This window comes from Sphaerodactylus townsendi, linkage group LG13 (assembly GCF_021028975.2).
Source record: "Sphaerodactylus townsendi isolate TG3544 linkage group LG13, MPM_Stown_v2.3, whole genome shotgun sequence".
Classification (NCBI taxonomy): domain Eukaryota; kingdom Metazoa; phylum Chordata; class Lepidosauria; order Squamata; family Sphaerodactylidae; genus Sphaerodactylus; species Sphaerodactylus townsendi.
In genome coordinates, this window is record NC_059437.1 from 27,929,201 (window position 1) to 27,953,307 (window position 24,107).

At 46.5% G+C, this 24,107-nt stretch overlaps 1 protein-coding gene and 1 long non-coding RNA gene across 5 annotated transcripts in view; both read left to right on the forward strand.

Moving 5' to 3' along the window:
• LOC125442859 overlaps positions 1 to 24,107 on the forward strand; it is an 84,206-nt gene that overhangs the window by 13,009 nt on the left and 47,090 nt on the right. The window lies entirely within an intron of this gene.
• On the forward strand, positions 13,663 to 16,085 carry SOX3 (SRY-box transcription factor 3). The gene has a single exon (XM_048514614.1). The coding sequence runs from the start codon at positions 13,890 to 13,892 to the stop codon at positions 14,916 to 14,918; it is 1,029 nt and encodes a 342-aa protein (XP_048370571.1). The 5' UTR covers positions 13,663 to 13,889; the 3' UTR covers positions 14,919 to 16,085.

A 24,107-nucleotide genomic window follows, 5' to 3' on the forward strand; every position in this document is an offset into this window, starting at 1 on the left:
AAGAGTTTGGATTTATATCCCCCCTTTCTCTCCTGCAGGAGACTCAAAGGGGCTTACAATCTCCTTGCCCTTCCCCCCTCACAACAAACACCCTGTGAGGTGGGTGGGGCTGAGAGAGCTCCGAGAAGCTGTGACTAGCCCAAGGTCACCCAGCTGGTGTGTGTGGGAGTGCACAGGCTAATCTGAATTCCCCAGATAAGCCTCCACAGCTCAGGCGGGAATCAAACCCGGTTCCTCCAGATTAGATACACGAGCTCTTAACCTCCTATGCCACTGCTGCTCCTAAGGATTTGATTCTCTTGTGTTTCCCTTCCAGATTCCTTTTAGCTATTCCCTCATTTTTGTAATGTTCCCTGTTTTGAAATCAAATGTTACAGAGTGACATTCAATATAACTTATTTGATATTAAATATAGCTGGAAGGAAACAAATATGTTTAGAGTAAGCAATCCTAAGAGTGCAATCCTATGCACGTTTACTTGGGAGCAAGCCCCAGAGGACACTGGGGAGCTGGCACCCAAGTCAGATTTGACAGATTTGTTTTCCTTGTTAGATCTATTACAATCCAAACTATATTTACTTTGTGAAAAACCTACTGCATTTGTCACCTTTCTGTTGTCTATTGTCAGTTTAAGTTATCACATTTCATCTCATCTATCCTCCAAGCTGCTCAGGAACATAGTGCCCTCTTACATTTTATCTTCACCACAGCCCTGTAAGGTAGGTTAAATAGAAAGCCAGGATCACCCAAAACATTGTATAGCAGGACAGTGATATGAATTCAGGTCAGTCCTATTGCAGCCATCATACCGGACTGCGGTAAACATCTTAATGGCAGCTCCCTCCTCCCCTTTGCCACAACATCTTCCACAACTAAATAAAAAGAAAATATTAATACTGCAGATGGTGCACAATTATTTATTGACTTAATTTATGTCCCACTTGTCTCCTCTGTGGGGACTCAAAGCGGTTTACCTCCTCTCCTCCCTTTTATTCTTACAATCCTGTGAATTGTTTTAGACTGAGAATGTGTGAATGGGCCAAGATCACCCAAACAACTTCCATGACTGAGCTGAACTGGGCTCCTCCAGAACTGGGCTCCTCCAGAACCAATCTAACCACTATAGCACTCTGCCTCTGAAACCCTGTTCATGTTACAATGAATGAACTCACACTCAACCTGCATGCGCATATGTAGATCCCGTTTGGCAGAAAGAGCTGACATGCGTTCACTTAACAAATGAAACCAGGAGTCAGATTAATGGATGGATAGCTCCAGTGGTGGGATCCAAATATTTTAATAACAGGTTCCAATGGTGGTTGGATTCAAACAGTGGCGCCGCTGCACACACGCACCTCCAGTCCCTATTGGGCAGGGAGGTTGCTTTAGTAACCCCTTCTCGGCACTCAGAAAAAATTAGTAACCACTTCTAGAGAAGTGGTGAGAACTGGTTGGATCCCACCTCTGGATAGCTCTATGCATTGAACATAACTTTTAATTTACACAATTGCATGTATAAAGAAAAATCAGTTGTACAGAGGATTGTTCATGGATTGCGAGCATGTTCACTTGTCAACCATCACACAAAGTTGGTTATTTTAAGTCAATATTAATTCTGACTGGTGGTGGCTATGAAACCATGACTCTAGATAACAGAGATTGCAGGAGTCTAACTGCACCCTCAGAAACGCGAAATGGGAAACAAACTTCAAAACAGAAAACAATTAAAATTGGTTTTCAGCATCAGTTTAGTTTGGGTTGGTTCTCCTCCCACCATCCCCCATCCCCAAAAAAGAAAGAAGCAGAATCCATCCAGATGGAGACAAGAGGGGAGAAGGCTGGGAAGCTGACAGAGATGGAGCTGAGTATCAAAGAGTTTCTTGTGGGTGCAGTGTTAGCTGCATGCATTGCCTATGTATCTGTAAAATCAGATAACAGAGATTGACCCAGAGAGTGCAAATGTTCCTCTGACAGAGCCACTGTAATTGAGAAAACTTGCAAAAGCAGTTTATGCAGTATATTTTTATCCAGTCTTTTCCCCAGTCCATGGCAGCATACATCCCTCCCTCATGAATCCTCCATTGTATTCTCACAATATCCCTGTTAGGTAGGTTAGACTGAGAGTGACAGGCCCAGGGTCACTCAGTGCCTTTCATGGCAGAGTGGTGAGGATTTGAACTTGGAACTTCTGGACTCTAGCTCATTCTAACTCAGGGGTTTCCAACTGTGCCCCTCCAGATGTTCATGGACTACAATTCCCATCAGCCCCTGCCAGCATGGCCGATCAGCAGAGCTGATGGGAATCATAGTCCATGAACATTTGGAGATCCACAGGTTGGAGACTCCTGTTCTAACTGCTCCTGAGGTAGAGAGCTAGGATAGGAGACTCTCAGCCCCCTTCCGCACACGCAAAATAATGTGTTTTCAAACCACTTTCACAACTGTTTGCAAGTGGATTTTGCCATTCTGCACAGCTTCAAAGAGCACTGAAAGCAGTTTGAAAGTGCATTATTCTGCATGTGCGGAATGAGCCTGAGTGTTTTAAAAGGTGACCACTTAAATCATTCATGTCTTCCAGGATTCCACACATTCTTTTTTAATTGCAAATTTCTTGCATCATTGAGAAGCTATTACAGCCAACAGAACAACTTTGGTTGGTATATTTTTTCCTGTAAAAGACCGATTTCCCCCATGGTTCTGTGTAATTGTGCAATGTGGCCCAGCCAAGATCTGGTGAGAAATATAAAAACCCTCATTTACCATAGCTCACAAGAAGGGAAACTGTTCCGTCAATTTATAGTTTGCATTGACTTCAACATAATGCGCCCTCTTCTGGAATCTTGGGGTTTGTCCTCACTTCACAAGCTCATGGAAAGTTAACAGATGAATTGAAGGCTGTTACAAGAAAAAATGAAAAGGGCCATCATTCTTGAAAAAGTAATATTTATGTGATTCATATCTCGCTCTATCTTTCAATTATCTCTATTGCCTGGAAATCAATTACAATCCTTGGAGATCTCCAGTCACCACCTGGAAACTGGCAACCTTGACATAGAACATTATCACCTATGAATAGCCTTGTTCTCATATTACGGTTAATATACCTTTCTCCTGCCTGTACATGTATACACCTGTTTGTAGGAAAGAGCAACATGTTTTTACTTCACAAATAAAACCAGGGACACATATCTGAAGAAATATGGGGTTTGAATCAGAGGTGGGATGCAGCCTATTCGCACCTATTCGGTAGAACCGGCTACTAAAATTTTCTCAGTTCAGAGAACTGATTATTAATTATTAACTCCACTAGGGACAAGGGGGTAATCTCTGTCCCTGGGTACAACAAATCTCGTCAAATGGGGGATGCAAAATCGCCCCCCAGGGCCCCCTACGGCCCCCTGCCTTTCATGGCACCCCACACACACACACACACACGTGTGTAAGAACTGTATGAAATAATACAATATATAGTAATTCTACTTTTTTTTGTTGTTCATTGGTATAAAGGTTGGGAAAGTATTATAGGTAAAGATTTTTCATTTTCTTTTTTCCCCTTGAAATTTACATTGGAAAGAGAGGAGTTTAAACTACTCTTTTAGAGTAAGGATTTTGGATCTCTCCCTCTGTTAGTTTTCTTTCAAGTGGAATAGATAAAGTAGTTATAGGAATCTGAAGGGGAAGTCGAAAGTAGGGAGGGAGGGAGGGAAATATGGGAAGGAGGGAGGCAATATAGGATGTTTTAGTTGGGGGTGTTGAGAGAGATAGACAATTAGATATGTTTGTAATACGTTAACAATTGTGAACAGTTTTTGGTTTCTCTCCTTACTTATGTTATTATTTAAAATCAATCAATATAATTATATAAAAAATAATACACTACCTTTCGGTATATTGCTTTTTTAATACTTTAAACAGTCATTATTTGAAGCTAGGGGCGAAGGGAAACTGCACCTGGGGTGCATGTGCCCTGCATCCTTGCCACAGCCCCGCCCAGGAACACCCCGCCCAGGAATGCCTGACACGCCCCCGTCGTGCCCCGCCCAGCCCCATTGGCGCTACGCCACTGTTTGAATCCCACCACTGTCGGAACCTGTTATTAAATTTTTGAATCCCACCACTGGTTTGAATCACACATTCAGCTATACAGACACTGAATTTAATGTAAGAAATACTCATATAAAGAAAAAAAAATCAAAGTATGAACCGTGGACTGTGCATGCAAAGTATGGACTGTGCATTTCGAAAGCTTTCACAGCCAGAATCACTAGAATGTTGTGGTTTTCCAGACGGTATGGCCATGTCCCAGAAGTATTTTCTCCTGACATTTCACCTGCATCTGTGGCTGGCATCCTACTGTACATTCATTCGTGGTAACTTGTGAACATGGCCAATATCTGTGGCTGGGGCAGTTGTGAAAGGCATAAGAGCTGGCTGAAAAGTTGGCAGCGCTACATCACCTATTTCTGTATTGTTATCTGTTTTTAAATGTTAGCTGAATCATACAGCCTGTGTCAAGTTTTGGAGACTTAATGCTGGGACTGGATCCCCACTCTGCCCTGGAAGCGCACTGGGTGACCTTGGGTCAATCCCTCACTTTCAGTCCAGCCTACCTCGCAGTGTGGTTCTTGTGAAAACAAAATGGATGAGGAGAGAGTGAGGCTGTCAGCTGCTTCAGGTCTCCTTTGGAGAGTAGCGTAAGTAGAAATAGTTAAGTGCGAATAAATAAGTTCTAATGAAGGAAAGATGATGATGTACCTGCCAGATCTTTTATGGGAAAGATTAGAAATCCCATAAGGCTTCTTTCCACTTTAGATTCAAATGAGATAAAAAAGTAAAGGTGGATATCTTTTCTTTGTTAACTCTCCTTTCTGGTAGAAATCAGAATTCCCCTCTTCAGATAAGGAAATGGGGTTAAGGCAGGAATACAGCTCCACCCAAGAGCTATGTGAAGGGGCCCTGAATGAGTTTCATTTTGTATAAGGGGCCCCTATAAAGAGGTAGGGCTGAGCAGGGAGGGGAACTTCACAGTGGCTCTTTCCACACAACCAACATAAAACGCTTTGAGGCAGGAAATAAAAAGTTTTCTCCAAGAAGTTCAAGTTTGCTTTATTTTCTTCAGGGTTTTTTTTGCGGGGGGATGTCTTTATGGCTAAGAAAACACAACCTCTGAAGAATTGCAGCACAAGGTTTTGAAACATCAAAGCATCGGATCCATGGAGAAGTTAAAAAAACCAAAATGATCAGAAAATGGCAGCCTGGAATTGTTTCCAGGGAGGGGGGTGAATGCAAACTAATGGGGGATTGAAAATGTTTTGCAGATGTTTTACAAACATTTCCATTGACTTGTGCAGAAATGGCCATTGGTACCAGGCCGCCAGGAAAGGATACTGGGAACCCCAAATACATCCCCTTATAGGTCACTTGGACTTTGCAGCAACTTATGTAGCAGGCAGCAATCTTATGTAGCAGGCAACAATGTTCATTTCCATGCTCTGGCAAATTTATTTAAACCCAGTTTTCCCCACAAGGGGATCCAAAATGGTTCACATCATTTGTCCCTTCTCCAGTTTAGTGCATGTTTATCCTGCCATTTTTATCTCCAATTAGCTCAGAACAGAAGCCATTGGATCATTTTCCATATAAACCCTTACAACAACCCTGTAAGGTCGGTTAGACTGAGGGTGTATAGCTAGCCCAAAGTTACCCAACAAAGTTACCTAGCATAGTAGAGTGGAAATTCGCACCTGAGTTTTTCAGATCGTCGTTCAACATTCCAACTATTACACCACACTGGCTATCTATATTGATGGCCTCCATTCCTCATTGGAGAACCAACACCACTTTCAGCATAATTTTCCCTCTTCCTCTATTTTATTCTCACAACAGCAATCCTGTGAGGTAGGTTATTGGCCCTTCCACAGCAGCATGGATTTTGAAACTGGTTGCTCCCAGGCCTCATCTGACACTTTAATCCACTCTACAGCACTAGCTAGCTGGCCAGTACCTGTTGAAGTCATGGAAGCATGTCTAGCTGGTACTTTTTTCTACACAGTTAGTAGCCCGGTCATTTGCTTGTAATCAATCCTTTGCTTAACCCTTACCCCCATCCCCTGCTTTAAGCCTGGCCAGGAAAAGAAGACAGGGCATTTTTCCCACCACCCCAATCCACTGCTTCTCAGTCATTTTTAGAGCTAAATTACATACTTGGGGTGGGGTAGCCTTGGTCAGCACGTTTCGCATCAACTTCTTTTTAGGGTTAAATTACATAAGTTCCTGTGACAGAACTTCAGTATGAACTTTGGCCCTAAGAAACTGGAATACATACCCAGAATTCCCTTGTCCAAATCTCACTTCTGCCATGAACTCAGCAGGACTCAGACTCCTTGCCCAAATTGCAATATGCAAATATCACTTTCCTACCTTGCAGGGTTGTTTGTAAGGATTCCCAGGGTAACACCTGCCATCCTCTTTAAACACCTGAACGTTGATATACTGAGGGCAACCATAAAATTGACGGTATTTGTAAACAAACCAAGAATAGGACTTCATACTGCATCATGTATACATTCTTCAATTATAGATGCAAAGTATCATCTTTTGAGGGCAACCATTATGCAGAAGAAACAAGAGATCCGTGTCCCCTGCTGGCTTTTTTCCTGCTCAGTACCTGTCTAGATTTCTCATAAGAAAGCCAAGTATAGATCCTTTCCTCTTTTTTGTTGTTAAGATAATATTAGTTAATAGTAACAAAAGAATCTTGGAAGATGGGCTGGCAGGATGCCCCAGCCTGGGTTTTAAAACATGCAACAGTTTATTCTCGGTTGTGTGTTCTCCTCCACCACCTTCCCCCCCCCCCCATCCTACTTATATAAAATGAACATCTGTAATTGAAAAGCAAGGAAGTCCCTGGTTTATAGAAAGAGGTGCTGGTGAGAGCCGTAGCCGGCTCATTCTCTTCCTCTTGTGGGGCAGGCTTGTATTGTCTGTTCTTTAGAACTAATTTCTAGCCTGATCAAAAGGCCCACATTATTGAAAAGGTAGTAATGACTATTCATCTGCTTGAAACCTCTATTCTCTGGGTTGGCGCAAGCTTTATATAGCAACTGTGATTTTCCTTTTTTTAAAAAAAGGGGGGGAGAGAGAGAGGAGGGGAACTCATTTATGGCCTCTCTACTGTCAATTAAAGAAGGCTATATTTTAATTATTTCTCCCTTACAGAAGCCTTTTCAGGGTCTCAATTTGCTATGATATAGGGTATACTTAGGGAACAATATGGAACACCTTCTCTGTTTTAGCGCCATAATGTGGACAAATGTACATTTGGAGGTAAATTTGCCATTAATGAAGGTTTGTTTTATTTGCAACGCATCAACAAGTTAGATCTGTGCAATTAGTGTCTGATTTCATTAACAAAAATCACATAAAGAGGCCAGAGAGGCCAGTTATTGTTAGGAAATATTGTTCAGTGTAAAAAGACAAGGTTGGGGGATACTTTGTGATGGAAAGGTCTTTTTGAATGGCTAATGTAGTCCTCATTTGCAGGGTGGGGGTATATTTGTACCTTTCTTATCATCATCAGGAGGGAAAACAGTAATTTGTAACAATTACAACCCATCAGAAGTAAGTGATCCAATGTGCAAAGGCAACACAGAACATTAGGCACACTGGACTGCCATTCAGGATCACTTTTGAAATGTAAAAAAAAAGATTAAGTATATACATTCAGTTTGCAAGATAGCATGGAAATGTACATTTACTTCTGCACACAGATTATGACGCTGCATTTCCTTTGGATGACCATGCATGGCTTTTTCTGTGAATTCCAACATTAAACTTGTACATTTCCCCCCAAAAATCCATTTGGCTGATATCAATGGCAGTCATTTCTATGGATTTCTAGCAAAGAGGAATCGGGGGATTTTAACACTGCAATTCTAAGAATAGTTTCCTGGAGTAAGGCCCCACTGAACAGCTCTGACTCGTATTCTGAGTAGACCTGCTTAGGACAGCACCATAAATCATCACATCTTGAGATATTTACTTGAATGCATCCACCTTCCTTCAATGAAACTTACTTTCAGTCCCCAATCCCCACCCCTCCAACCACCATAAAAATATGGGGGGGGGGTTTGTCAAATTTTTCTACCTTTATATGTGTAAGAATATTAAAAGATCGCTGCTGGATCAGACCAGTAGTCCATCTAGTTTGGCTTCCTCTCTCACACAGTGGCCAACTAATGTAATTTGTTGACTTCCCCAAGTAATAGTGTTCAAATACAGCCAGTTAAAAGTTTGAATGTGATTTTCTGCATGTTAACACCTCTATAAAAGAGCAGGTCTGGCAGCTTTCTCCTGGCCAGTTGGCAACCTAGGAAAAGCAATAACCTACCTCACAGGGTTGTTGTGAGGATAAAATGGAGAAGAGGAAAACAACCTAAGCCACTTTAGATCCCTGTTGGAGAGAAAGATAAGGTATAAATGGAATAAATAACAATGTAGTTTGCTCTGAATAGTCCATCAGTTTGATTGGGTAGCTCTATGAAGGAGGAGGGAGAGGAGATTCTCTCCATTTTCTCCATATTTAGACTAGGGGGTTGCTTTCCCCTTGGTACTTAACACCACAGCAAAAAGAAATCTAGTCACTGAGGCATCTCCTGGGACAATGAAATAAATGCAAAATGAAATAATGAAAATGAAAAACAAAAGGAAAAGCTAATTTGTGGAGGTTTTTTATATTCGCAGGTACTGAAAATTATTCTATTCCAGTACTGCTCAGGAGAAAGTTGTAAGTGCCTTGGGGCAGAGACCTCTTTGTTCTTTGTCCTGCTTATACATTGATGGCTCCATAAATATTGAATCATTGCGATAATGCTTAGTAATACCTAACATATATCAATGTATCTATTTCAAAGATGCCCCATAGAGGATATCACGAATAGAGCTGCAAATATCACTTGTTTGTTTTTAAAGCTTATGGATTCACAAAACTTATGGATTTTTAAAAAATTAATACGTTGAAATAAGAATAAGATTGTTTTCACTGAGACTCTTGAAACAGAGGGTGTAATACACAAATTCTCAGGCATGCCTGGGATGTTATGAGGTAGTGTGATGTAGTGGTTAGAGCATGTGCAAACTCAGGTTTGTACACCACTCTGTCATGGAAGATGTCTGGGCGATCCTGGGCCAGTCAAACCTTCTCAGCTTAACCTACCTCACAGGGCTGTTGTAAGTATAAAATGGACAATGATGTAAGTCTTGTCAAGTCCCCATTCAGGAGGCAGGGAATAAATGAAGTAAATCAATAGAAATCCTAACTAATGATCTTAGGCAGCAGGTTTGAGGTGGACTTTTCTGTACCTGAAGTAAGCAAGGTTGAGCTAGAGATAACACTTGTCCTCAGCCGACCTAAGGCAGCTTTTTATATTCAGACTGTTGTTCTAGTTTTGATCCATTTCAATCTGTCTGTTTGATGTGGGATGGGGATACAACTGCTGAAAATACCTAAAGAAAACATTATCTATTAGATAATTCAGAACACCTGCCAAACTCCTTGGCACCTGTGCCCTCAGTCACTCTTACAAACAACCTTGCAAGGGATGTTGGAATTGTATTGTCAAAGGCTTTCATGACCAGAATCACTAGGGTGTTGTGGTTTTTCTGGGTTGTATGGCTGTGTTCCAGTAGCATTTTCTCCTGATGTTTCACCTGCATCTGTGGCTGGCCCAGCCACAGATGCAGGTGAAACGTCAGGAGAAAATGCTACTGGAACACAGCCATACAACCCAGAAAAACCACAACACCCTACCTGATGTTGGAATTCTTTCTCCCATAGTCCAGATCCGGGTGGGGATGCTTTGTTGAGTTGGTGGCACTAGTTCATAACATCATGCTCTTTGCCCAAGATATTTTATACACGATTTTCCTTGGGCAAGTAGGATGGACTCAAAACGGACAGAAACAGAAGCTCAAGCTTTGGGAAACGGCAGGATCAGGAAAGGGTTAAGTTCTCCAACTTTGCAAAGCAGAGAAGCAGAAGGTGGATAATGCAGCCCCGCACCAGATGTGGGTAGATCTGTTTGGGGAGGGGGAGGGGATAGTTTGGCATTTTTGGGTTTCAAAAAGAAAAAGACCCGGCCTTCCATCAGTACAGCACAGCTTCTCTCCGGATCAGTATTGTAAATTCCGAGAGGCAAAGAGAAAGTAATGATGCTACCAATCATTATCTTCCTGGTGGTGGTGGTGGTGGTTGTTATTATGTTATTAAAGATGTAGTCAACCATCTAAGCTACCAAGAAGCAAGAGTTTTCCAGAGTTTGATACTGAAGTTACAGTGCAATTACTTTCGGGTAAATGCGCACGGGACTGCAGCCACAGGTCCCATGCATGCTTTCTCTGGAGTAAGGGGCCATGGAATTCAGTGGCAATGACTTCTGACTAACCACACGGAAAATCGGGTTGCAGCCCCTATACCCATGGAAATAGGTTCTTTTGAATGAAAGAGAACTAATTTGAAAGCAAGATCAGCTATCCCTTCCATACTTACAAGCGCGTAAATCCCTTTGCAATCAGTGGGACTTATTTGCGAACAACGCACTAGGTCGGCTTGATTCGATTAACGACTTAATAGTTTCGCCGAATATCGCAGGAACAGTCGTGAAATCTGTGGCAACACGTCAGTTTCTCGGGATTGAGTTTTTAAGGAAATGGGTCGATATGGAGAACAGTTCCAGGATAAGAGAGTCTCGAGCCTCGGGTATTTTGGAAGCGCCTGGAAAGGGGTCACCAGCAGGGAGAGAGTTCTGTTTCTGCGTCGAGTTAAGCCAAATCGCCCCGATTCTCGCGATCCACCTCGAACGGAGCCGGAGTCAAAAGAGACGCGGAGGGGATTTTCCTGTAAGAAATCCCGAGACCAGTGGGAGAATCACAGCGCCATCCTAGGCATGTCTGCATGGAAGTGACTCCCCTATGATTCATGGTGCTTACTCCCCGGAAAGGGTTGCCAAGGCTGCAACCCTATAGGCACTTTCCCGGGAGTAAACCCCACTGGATATCATTAGGCTTACTTCCGAGTCGCCGCTGCCGTGCTACTCAGAAGTCTACTGGGCAGCAAGTCTAATTGTAATCGCTAAAGTGTGCTTCGTCCGCTTACTCGGGAGGAGAGCGTCTTGATTCATTCGGCGTTTATTGGCTAATAATGGCTAATAATTATCAAAATAATGGCTAATAATAACCATTCTTGTCCAGCTGTTTAAGCCAAGACAAGAATTCTGCATTTAATTCTATGCCCTCCCGCCTGCCCCGAGGGGATCCAGGCCGGAATGAGCCAAGAGAGCAGCGATGTTCTCGCCCCGGAGCCTCCGTTTCCCATTCAGGGTCAATCGGTTCATCCCGGCCATGATCACCCACAAAGCGTCTCTGAGGCCGTGCAGAGGGCTTTTTCCTGAGCAAGCGCAGTTAGGCACTCGCGTGCTCCTAAATCGATATGGATATTCTTTTTAATGAGGCTTTTCGAAATACGGAGAAGGGGAGCAGACGTCCCTCCTGTGCAGTCATGCTGATATCATGAGATGTTTTTGTTTATATAATAATTTTATGGGCGATTTCTAGAAACACTTGACAAATCGTTTGTCGTGTGTATGTGTGTGTGACAAATGATTTGCCAAGAGTTTCTAGAAACTGTCAATAATATTAGTAGTAGTATTTATAATCTGGAGAGAGAGAGAAACTTCTGGCTGATCAATTCTTCGTTCAGGAAGTATTTTAATATTTGTAGGAAGCAAGACTCCAGAGGTTATGGGACTGCATCCTGGCCCTTTGTAAGGAGGGGGGGAGCGGGGAGGATAGGATTGTCCCGTTTATTCTTCAGAAAATGTTACGATGAGGTTTACTTGTGGGACCGTCGTCTTCTTCAGCTCCATTTTTCTACTATTTTCCCCCTCCCAAGATTTGTTTTCGCGTTTTTGTTGCCTGGTATGCGGAAATCCAACAGGTGAAGATCGTTTCATAGACGCAGAAGGGGGATAGAATAGATCCCTGCCCCTCAGAAGGTTCCAAACTCAATGTCAATCAAGTTTTATATGGGGGGTGCGTGTGGTGTGTAATCCCGGTTAGGTCACTGCCCTCGAGGAGCATCCAATCCAACTTTGGTTACAGCGTGGAACTGAAGCCATTCCTTCATAAAGAGTTGTTCTCCCAGCATTTCCTCAGGAGTCGTCGAAGCGCCAGGAGTAGCCGATTCTCTCCTCACAACTCATAGTCAAGTTACCCCGCAATAATGCTCGCACAATGTTCGCACATTGCCCCAGTGATGGGGAGGGGGGAGGGTCGCTGCTGCTGCGCCTTTAAGACTTGAGCGCTCCTCGGCCTGAGCCGCAGTGGGCTTCGCAGGTGTGTGCGGCGGGGGAGGGGGCAGGACCCTTTGACTGGCAGCCCCCGCGAGCTGTAGCCCAACCGTTCCCACAAAAGTTCCCTTTCTCTCTCCACGGGCACGGGGTGGTTGCCATGCAAACGGATTTTGCCTCTTTCCAAAATTGTGCCCCCCCCCCTTTCCCCCAGCAGCCAAGTCGGGGGTGGGGGAGAGAGCTGAAGTGGGAAGACGCATTCAGAATGAGCCTGGAATGGCGTGATGGGTGGGCAGCAGTAAACTGGGGTTGATGCTCTCGCGCTCTCTCTCTCTCCCCCCCCCCCCCGGTTTCTCTGTTGCTTTCCAGAAATGAGAGGCATCCTCAGGCTCCTTTATGCTTGTTTGTGGGAGGAGGGGGAGGATACGGTTCTTGCTCAGGCGGTTTGGGAGAGCCTGCCTGGTCCCTTTGCAAAAGTGGCTCTCCCTTTCCTTCATGAAGCAACCCACCCCTCCACCCCTGGTCTTTTGTTGGCCTGCCACGCTTGCCTCAATTCGCTACTCTCGAGTATACCCCGCGCGGAGACCCTCTCTTCCAGAGCTGGCTCTGTCTACCTCGATCGCCCCATTCTGCTGCCAACCCAACTCTTCTATTGCCATTCCTTCAAGGCCCGCGGCAAGGGGGCCAACTTTCCCCCCAGGAGGTGCTCCTGTGCAACTGGGGTGTTTTTTTTTGTCGTGGCTGCTGCTGTTTGTAATGGGGAGAGGAGCCCCACAAAGATCTCTGGCCCCCACTCCGCCACACTCTTCTGGCGGTTATTTATGCAAGTTTTACTTGGAAGTACGTCCTTTCTGAAGAGACTTACTTCCGAGTAAACCTGACTGGCTTGGCTGCAGGCCGCCCACACGCTTTGGGTGGAAAGGTGGCCCGCGGAGCTTGAAAGACGGCCGTAGAGCACAACCCCCCCCCCTCCCCGGAAATTCTTGGTCCTCTGCAGAAACGCCTGTTTTGCATCTCAAAAAGTTGGTCCCACCACTGCCTGAAGCAAGAGGGAAGGAAGCAGCCATGAAAATTCAGGGTGGATGTAAAAAATGGGGGGGGGGATAATTCAAACTCTATTCACATAAAGGGCCTATATGGCCCTCCAAGTTGGGGGGGGGGGCGAAAAAGAGCCGGCGGGAGAGCCGAGTCCCGAAAAGTTGTAACTTTGGGGAAGGGGGGGGGGGCGCATACCCAACCTGGTCAATTACTCTGCGTCAGGGGCCTGTCGGGGTGTGCGCTCTGATTGGCTGCCGGCTGCTCATTTATAGGCCGTCAATCAAGGGCCCCCGAGAGAAAGGCTCGAGAGGCTTGTGGGTCGGAGGGACGCACAGCGTTGGGCAGCGGGCTGCTCAAGTTGCCGTCGAGGATTCCCGGGCGTCTCTCTCTCTGAGGCCCTCGGCCAGTGGAAGGAAACGGGCTGAGTCTTCGCTGCTGTTGCGCTCCCCCGGGCCTGACGCGCCCCTCGGCACAGCCACGCTGGCGCATCTTCTCCCAGCTCCGGCGATGTACAGCATGTTGGAGGGCGAGCTCAAGCCCCCCCAGGCCAACCCTGGAGGCGGCTCGACGGGAACCGGAGTCCCGGGAAGCGGCGGCAAAGGAGTCGGTGGTGGTGGCGGAGGAGGAGGAGGAGGCGGCGGGGGTGGAGGAGGAGGTGGCGGCAATGGCGCGACGGACCAAGACCGGGTGAAGAGGCCCATGAACGCCTTCATGGTGTGGTCGCGGGGCCAGCGGCGCAAGATGGCTCAGGAGAACCCCAAGATGCACAACTCGGAGATCTCCAAGCGCCTGGGAGCTGACTGGAAGCTGCTGAGCGACTCGGAGAAGCGGCCCTTCATCGACGAGGCCAAGCGGCTGCGCGCCGTCCACATGAAGGAATATCCGGATTATAAATACCGGCCCCGTCGGAAGACGAAGACGCTGCTCAAGAAGGACAAGTACTCTTTGCCGGGCAACTTGCTGGCGCCCGGAGGTGGCGGCGGCGGAGGAGGGGTGAGTAGCCCCGTGGGCGTCGGGCAGCGCCTGGACTCTTACGCGCACATGAACGGCTGGCCCAACGGCGCGTACGCCTCCCTCATGCCCGAGCAGCTGGGCTACGGGCAGCACCCGGCCATGGGCAACGCGCAGCTCCAGCCCATGCACCGCTACGACGTAAGCGGCCTCCAGTACAGCCCCATCATGTCCAGCGCGCAGCCCTACATGAGCGCGGCCGCCTCCACCTACACCATGTCCCCCGCCGCCGCAGCTGCGGCCGCCGCCGCCTATGGGCAGCAGCCGTCGGGCCACTCCATGAGCCTGGGCTCCATGGGCTCTGTAGTGAAGTCCGAGCCCAGCTCGCCGCCGCCGGCCATCGCCTCGCACTCCCAGCGGGCCTGCTTGGGAGACCTGAGGGATATGATCAGCATGTACCTGCCGCCGGGCGGAGACGCGGCCGACCCGTCGACGCTCCAGGGCCCCCGGCTACACAGTGTCCACCAACACTATCAGAGCGCCGGGACTTCGGTGAACGGCACCGTGCCACTGACTCATATCTAGCGGGGGGCCCGTCGGAAGCCCCCAGGCCGCCCCCGCCGGCGCTGCTCGCGGCGGACTTGCCGTCGAGGATCTCTGCGAGAGCGGAGCCTGACTCGCCAGCCAGCCGCTCCCAAACGCACATCCATAGACGTCTGGAGGGGAGGGGGGTCTTCTCGCCCCCCTTCCCACGAAACCACTAACTCGCTTTTAACCGGATTCTTCTTCTAACTCGCGAGCAACCCCTGTTCGTCGCGCGGGGCCGGGAGGCGCAAAGCGGCCGAAGCCGAACTTTCCCCACTAACTCCGCTCGAAGGAAACGTTTTGGGTTTTTTTAAAAAAATGTGTAAAGAGTTAATTACTTGTTTGAAGTTATAGAGCACAATTTTCCTGCTAACCTGTACAGGGACTGCTGTGAAAGACTTTCTCCCCTCCAGATTTACAGCAGGTGTCTGAACAAAAAGGGGGGGTCTTTATCTTTGTGGGTTGGGGGGCTGATTTTCAAGGGGCGAGTTCTGGGCTGTTGTTAAAAGGAGAGATGAAAACGTGCGTTCAGCTTGTCTCAAGTTTAATGTTTACAGTTTTGATTGTATGTGTGAGGGGGGGCATTTTTGTCTCTTCCTCTTTAATCCCGGACTGGAGTCCTCGTGTTTTAAAAAAAAATCCTCTATTTTTTAAACGAAAAGTGTAACTTGATGTCTGCACCAGCTCCGTTAACTCGCTACAACTTTTAAACTTGGATGCAAGTCTCTTTTTGGGGAAAAGGGGGTTTACTTCTAACCAAACCTGGATCTAGGTTGGAGTGTGTCTCGCTTGGACCAATGGGTCCCACAAGGCGACTAGGAGCCCGGTGCGAATGGGGAGTGAATTCGGATTGATGGGTTTTGGTGTCTAAAAAGCAATGCGAGTTTTAAGACGAGGTGGAAGGGGGGCAGGAGAGAGGTTTCCGATTTGCTTTTAATTCCCCCCCCCCCCCCTGGCGCTTGTATATTTCTGTAAATGCTATTTTCTCCCCTCCCCTGAATTGTGGATTTGAGCGTGGAGCAGTTTGGAGAACATATCGGTCCTACAAACTACGCACCTGTTCTAGCTTTTTATTTTGTTATCTCGGGGGTTTCTTTGAAAAGACGGCCCCTCCCCTTCAAGACAGAACTTTACAAAAGAACAATAAATTTTATAACATGCCCTTCAGACGTCTCGTTGGCCCTTCTTTTTTTGCGGGGGGTGGGGGGGAGATAGCATGTCTCAGATCTGGGCTGTGCGGGAGGGGTGCCTTAACTACGTCGGGCGACTCGGGAGTAAGTTGGGCTGAGGCTGGCTGGAGGGTACCGAAACTGGTAGGGTGTCGCCGCCTGCGTTTTATAGCGCCTGGGTTGTGCGGGGCATCAGTGGCGTCTGAGATGGGAGGGCAGGTGAGCCCCGGCCGGTAAGAGGGCAGCCCCCCGGCGGGCATAACCACCCCGTGGGGGCTGTTGGCCGAGTGGTTTCTTGGACGAACTTTGCTGTTTGGGTCGCACAAATAAACAAGGCGATCGGGGGCTCAAGCCTTAAGTGGCTTTTGAATCGCGCTTAAGAGCGCAGAAGTTCGAAAACTCCCGTTATGCTGGGCGAGGTGGGACTTGATCCTGCGCCGGGGTGGGGGGGGGGGAATGCAGCGGTTGCGGGGAGAGGTCGCCAACCCTTCTCCTTCTGGATCGGCCCCGGTTCTTCCCGCGAGGGATGCTTCGGTTGTCCGGCTGCGCCGTTCCAGTGTCCAGATCTCCTAGTGGCTTCTCGCTGGCTTCTCTCTGGTTTGCCGCTGCCCCCCCCCCCCCACCGACAGTGGCAGCAACCCGGGCGCCCTTAGCCCCGAGGGGCTCTCGGCTCTCCTTGAAACCACCCCTGATGTCTAACTTTCCCACTGCCCCCTTTTGGAGTTCGTTCTCTCTGTGTGTGTGTGTGTTTTTTTTTTAAGCGTGGGGTGCTCTGCTGGCCCGTCGCGTCCTCCCCCCGGAGACCCTGTAAATCTGCGAAGGAAGAAGCGCTTGCCAAGTTGCCTAACTTTCTTCCTCCCGTCTTCCCACCCGAGGGCAGCCGATTGAAGTGGTCTTGGATGGCACCAAACTGGAGTTTTAACTTCGCTTAGGAAAGCTGGTGAAGTTCGGACAGGGGGAATTAGGATCAGCCGAGCCTCTCGGGTTTACTCGAAAGTAAGTCCTATTGAATTCTTGGAACCGTGGTCACGGAAGAGCGCAGTTTTTAAAGTGATGCGGGGGGGGGGGGGCTAAGAGAAGCAAACGGAGGAAGGGGTTTCGTGTGCGGTCCTCTGCCTGCCTCCCCCTCCACACGCACACAAAGGCTACTCCCACCTGCTGCTGCTCCTTCCAAATTATTTTCCCCCTTTCTCCAAAGTAAAGCAACTCTTTTCGTCCTCCTCGATTGTAAAGCAGAAAAGTCCGGTGGGGGGGGGGGGGACGAGGCGAGAAGGCAGAGCTGCGTCCGGATCTGAAATATTTACAGGGGCGACTATTCTTGGAGAAACCTTCATTAGACTCCATTAAAAATGAATTAGGGACAGGACTCCCCAACGCTCTAAATAATTGAATTGCTTTCTTGTGTTTTTCCAAGGGGCCTTCGTTGTCCCCCCGCCCTCGCCGACAGAGATTGAGCTAAATTTTCAGGGTTTTTTTAAAAAAGGAAAATCTTAATATCAAGGTTTGCTCTGAAATAAGCATCCACTTCAGAGCAGGAACCATGGCGGAAGCAGCTTGAAAAGGTTTTATGGCAACAAATCGGAGGGGTCAAAGAAGACCCCCAAGAAGGCTTGGAGGGAAAGGAGCAAATTTAGGACACGTGTGTTTTATTTCCTGTGTTTTATTTCTGAGTTTTATTTCTTGTGTCCTTAACTTCAACACTGGAGCAGACTTTGCCTTTCAATTCACACCACAATGGTTTTAACTTCTTTGTCCTGAGTAACTGGGGTAAGTCGGGGTGTTGTGTGAATAAATCTCCCTGATTAAAGGTAACAATGCCCAAATTTACTTCAAAGTAAAAAGATTGTTTGTCATAACTTTATATTAAATAAAGTATTTTTTAAAGTTTAAAAAAATGCCCTAGGTCAAGAGACCCCTTATTTAATCAATTTCCTTGCCCTCCTTTTAACTTTCTCCATACTTTACCTTTGCCTCTAATGCGGGTTTAGGAAGAGGGGTTTGGGATTGCAACATCTTCCACCCAGATAGCCCTAACTGGGCTGTCAGCTAAATTTACTGGGGAGTGACCCCCCCCCCCCATCCAGTTGGGGTCACTCCCAGATAAGTGTGTGGGACTGCAGCCTCAAACCATCTGATGCTTTCCTGCTGATAAAGAAGTCAGTGCTCCTAAGTTGGAGCTCCTTTACTAAGTAGCAACTTTCCACTTCCAGAAAGGTTTTCGGAACAACTGGAATGGAGGGAAACGACTTGCAGGAGAAGAGCCTTTTTGAATGCCAGGAAAATGGTTTGATGGTCCCCCCGGCATTCTCTTGCAAGGCAAAGTTCTTAAATCCACCTCCAAGGAAGGGACCCCCAAACATCAGACCGCACTTCATTCGCCCTGGTGGGTTCAGCACAAACCAGCAGCTTGTTCCTGGCTGGGCAGAAACTCTTTGGCAGTCCCTACCTGATTTCTTCTGCACTTGGAAAGCTCTTGGTCCATTCCGGTGGGGTTTGAATGGGTCTGCTTTCTCAGCTCAGTTTTTCTCTCCCTCCATCCCGGTGCTCTTTAAGTATGTACAAAGGGGGAAAACAGAGTTGCCTCTCTCTCTTGCAATTTTCCAAACCTTCTGCTCACAAAGAGCTTGCTTGAAATACAGTGGGGATTACTTATGAGTAAATCTGGAGAGGGGCTGGCTGCCAGAACTGTAGCCCAATTCCGAGGGAATTCTTCCAAACTGGTGGGAGAGAGTCAACAGGTTTCAGCCTGTTCTGGTCGCTGCCTCACGAACTGCACGCAGCCGAAATCATTCTAGTGGCCTGGTGGAAAATATTTGGTGGGTGTAAAGAAGGTGGGGAGAAAAGTAGTTTTGTTTGTTTCAAACTCACCCCTATTTTTCTGGTATGGTAGGACTAGTCTAGGGTAAGCTGGGTTTGAGTGTCTGGGGCCTTCACTCAAAATCAGGATTGAATGAATTCCAAGATGAGAAAGAAACCCACTTAAGGGATTGGGGGAGGGGTCTATTAATTAGAGGGAAGCTCATTCCCCTAAGGTGCTAGGCTCTCCGGGAGTCTGCTTGCTCTCTCACCCCCCCACCTCCACCCACCCCCGCATCCCAAAATAAGGACTATCCAGCCAAACTACCTGTTTTTAAGCTTTGTTCAACAGTGGGACAGATGTTCCTATTATGCAGCATCTTTAGAGAGCCAGGAAGCAAAGGAAATCTGTTTGAGCGGCAGAGAAGTTTTAATTTTTTTTTATTAAAGGTGGCCGACTGGTCAAGGTAGCACAGCCAGAAGAGAAGTAGCTGGCAAAGGCCCTGATCCAGCTACTGTGAGCTGCAGCACCATTTCATTCAAGGCTGCACAATGACATACATCTCTCTTCGCCCCACCAACCTTCTGTAAAAGATGTGTAACCAGATATGTAAAAGATATGTAGTTTGCTTGGAGTTTTTTGTTTGTTTTGACACTACTGTGATTAAAATCATTTGGCGAGGTTAATGCCAACTTCTGTGACTTTCCATGGGACCTGGCGTGCCCCTCTATGTGCATGCTTACTTGGAAGTAAGTTTAGCATATGAACATGTCACAGGGATATATTTTCCCTGTGGAAAGACACAGGCATCAGGCGCTCAGTGCCTGCCAATGCACAATAAGACCTGTGTGCATTTATGCGGGACTTTTGTGCTGATAATAAAGTTCTTGGCTTGGGGCAGAAGAGTCCGATCAGGCTAAACTGGCTGCAGCTTGGAATGATTAGAATTCACTCATTTCAGAACACCCTTCAAATGGTCTTCTGAAAGGATGCTTTTCACTGAAAAGCTGGAGGGAGGACCCCCCCACCCCTTACACATTCCTGTAATCCTAACTAGCCTACCAGGAATCTTAAGTGATGGATGCAGTATCTTTGAAACCGCTGATTCTTCCAGGGCCACAAGGAAAGTGGGCAAGCACTAGTCTAAGCCTGGATGTCTTGACTTTTGCAACTGTACTTTGTTCCCAATTCTGCCAACAAACAGCCAATGGTTTGCTTCAACCAGCAGCTTTCTTTATATTAGCATTTATACCCTGCTTTTCTCCCCAAAGGAACCCAAACAGCAGCAGCAAAATACAGCTAAAAGCATTCAAGCAAAGAAGAGAGCAGTACAACATAGGCTGCTTGGCAATCTGAAGTTGGCTCAGCAGGGAACATTGGCTACAAGCTCTGAGCCCGCTCACTGCTTGCCTTGTTACCCAATATTTAATTACTGCATGGATTCGGATATAACCCTGGCTATTAGCTTGGAGGACTTGCAATGGAAATTAGTCGTCAGAGCTAAATGGATCCTCCATGGTCAGAGGCAGTATAGCTCAGGGGACAAATGGGGAAAACATTGTTCAGCTTGTAGGCTTCATTTGTTAGAAACCGGGGCTTTGGAGTGGTTCAACTGGAGTTTTAGAAAAGCTGGATGATTCCTCAAGGCCAAGAGTCAATGCTGTGCCTAGACCTGCTAGGCTAGGAGAAATTTATCACTAGAGTCCAGAGAAGTAGCCTTGTTAGTTTGTTGGAGCAAAACCAAGAATCTTATGGCACCTTAAAGATGATCACATTCATTATTTTATTTATTTATATGTATTTATTGGAATTTATACCTATACTGAAATCTCAGGGAGGCTGGTAGCAGCCACGAGACACAGACTATTTCTTCAAAGTTGTTTTTAGGCAACTCGTTGAATTTAGTCCAAATGAAACCCACCAGCCTCACAAATAACCTTGCACGCATGCAGATGGATCTCTAATCTTTCTACCCAAGTGCAAACAGCTGACCATCTTACCAAAGGAGCTCAAGATGGAAAGGGAACTTTAAAACTGGACCTTCTCTCTCCTCTGTAATAACTTGCTTTTCCCTGTATAGTCATTTTCTGCAGCTTGACACCCTGGCTATTTTGTCTGCCAACTGTTGCATTTCATGCAGCAGAGGAAGTGGACTCTACCAAAATGCATCCTACAATAAATGAATGAGTCTTTAAGGATCTCCATGTCTCTAAAAGGACTGCTTTACAACCAAAAGCTTCACTTTTTGTTTTGTTTTGCAATTAACAAGCCAAAACTGTGCCGGTCAGTGGTTAAGGAAACACCTGGCTATGTCTTCCCTGTACATTCACTCTTTGTTACTTGCAGAATTCTGGAAGTCTCCCTTGCGTAGAAGGTCACTCAGGTCATACTTACGTCAGTGTGATGTACTGGTTATGGACTGGTATCTGGGAAACCCAGATTTGGATCCCTACTCATGGCATGACATCTCACTGAGTAACTTTAGGCCAGTCACATCCTCTCAGCCTAACCTACCTCACAAGGTTGTTGTGGAATCAAGTGGAACAGAGGAGAACAATGTAAGCCTCTTGGTGTCCCCACTGGGGAGAAAGGTGGGTTACAAATGAATGAAATACTTAAAGTAAAAAATCCTTCACAAAATTAAATACATAAAATTAAAATCCTTCACAAAATCTGGGTTGGGTGGCTAGTGAATGGGTTTAACCCTGTCTCAAATGATACCCTAGATCCGTGATGGCGAACCTTTGGCACTCCAGATGTTATGGACTACAATTCCCATCAGCCCCTGCCAGCATGGCCAATTGGCCATACTGGCAGGGGCTGATGGGAATTGTAGTCCATAACATCTGGAGTGCCAAAGGTTCGCCACCACTGCCCTAGATATATGGTATCCAGATTAAAATTAGGAACCAAGTGCCCTTGCTGAACATCCCTAATGCAGGGTTAGAACATCATTTCTTGAACACATGTCAGTGCTTTGCAGGGTCAGACCAAGGGTTTTCAACTGTATGGAGGGAAAAAAGTATCCTCTCCATTTTATAGAGATTTGACAGGCTGTTATTTGCCAGCTGATGTTGTTCACATGATAAAACTGTAGCCCCATTCATTCCCATGGTACCTTTATCTCCAGGTCTGTCTGTGGGCAATCCTAGTCAGACCATCAACCTGGGAAGAAAAAGGAGCTCTTGTCTTTTGACCAGAGATCTTCTATGTTGAAAGCCTGTTCCCTGTTTTTCTGACTTTGAGCCACATTTAAACTAATAGTTACCCTAATACTGAATTATTTGTGGAGAGAAAGAGCAAATGGTTCTTTATGGCAGAACCTGGGTCTCCCAGTCAGAAGTCGTACTGCTAGAAAACAAGACACAAATTTTAAAATGAGAACAAGGGCAGCAATAAATCATCCACCGATGAGTACATTAAGCAGTTAACCCCCAAGCCTGTGACACAAAGCTTTTTTTAGTTAGCCATCATAATGCTAGCAAAATTAAAGTGAGCCTCTCTGGAGGGAGGCAGAATTAACTTCTCACAGGACTTTCGCTGCAAAGCCTGTTGTACTTCCACAAGGAAAGGACACATAGAGGAGCTTCTATAGATGACTAAGTATACAGGTAGCTTCATATGGGTGAAAGCAATCTTAGAAATAATCTTGGTAGCCAGTGCAAATCCTCCATAAATGTGGAAAAAACCCACCTACTCTATTCTATTGCCTAGTTGACCTGGATTTCCCAGGCTAGCCCAGTCTCCTAGATCATCAGGGTCGGCCCTGGTTGGGTATTTAAGAACATAAGAACAAGCCAGCCACCAGACCAGAGTCCATCTAGTCCAGCTCTCATTACCTGCAGTGGCCCACCAGGTGCCTTTGGGAGCTCACGCATGTGACAGCAATGGCTCTTCATGGGCTGCTCCCGAGCACCTGGACTGTTAAGGCATTTGCAATCTGAGATCAAAGAGGATCAAGATTAGTAGCCATAAATCGACTTTAGATGGGAGACAGATCACTGAAGAATACCAGGGTTTCTGTGCAGGGGCAGGCCGTGGGATAGCACCTCTGTCTGTTTCGGCTGCAACTTGATGAGTCTGTACTCATACATTCTATTGTATTAGTAGCTTTAGTCAGTCTCAGGAGTTTGGAGTGAGAAAAACCATTTATTGATTTTACCAGTAGACCAGGATGTGGTGAATTATACATTACCCAATTTCCATTGTTGTCGAAATGCCTTGAATGAAGGGTCTACTTAAGAAATAAACATTATCCTTAGTCCCAAGTGTCATCTAGCTGCAAACTGTGGCACACATCTATTTCCCAATGATACAATTTGGAAAGGAGCTGCATAATATCACTGACTTCAGTGAACTTGACTTCAGTGTGAATGTGATGGGAGTGATATGTTCCAGTTTCAGCTCTGTAATTGCATGTTTTTAATTAGTACATTTTACTGCCACTTTTTCTCCAAGGAGCTCAGTACACTGTCCATGATTTTCTCATCCCATATATATTCACAACATCCCTGTAAGGCTGGTTAGACAGAGAGAGAGAAGCCTGAGGTCACCTAGAAGGATGCATGGCAGACAAGGGTTTTGAACCGAAGTCTACCAGATCCTCCTTGAACCACTACACAACACAGGTTTAGCATCAATCATATACTTTTTTGCTATAGAAGCTTCATTGTATTCTCCTCTAATTTGTATTAAACGCTGCACTTCTCTCCAGCGTGAGAGCCAGCGTGGTATAGTGGTTAAGAGCAGGTGGATTATAATCTGGAGAACTGGGTTTGATTCCCCACTCCTCCACCTGAGTGGCAGAGGCTCATCTGGCGAACCAGATGTGTTTCCACTCTCCTACATTCCTGCTGGGTGACCTTGGGCTAGCAGTCACAGTTCTTTGGAACTCTCTCAGCCCTGCCTACTTCACAAGGTGCCTGTTGAGGGGAGAGAAAGGGAAAGGAGCTTGTAAGCCACCTTGAGACTCCTTACAGGAGAGAAAGGTGGAATATAAATCCAACTCTTCTTCTCCTCCTCCCCCCCCCTTTCTGCTTTATTTCTTTCATTTATACCACATTTTTCTCCCTAAGGGAAGTCAAAGTTGCCTACAACATTCTCCCCTCCTCCATTTTATTCTTACAACAACCCTGTGAGGTAGATTAGTCTAATAGTATGTGAATGAGCCAGAGGCATAGCAAGGGGGAAAAGCATCCGGTGCACTGGTGCACTGCCCCGTCC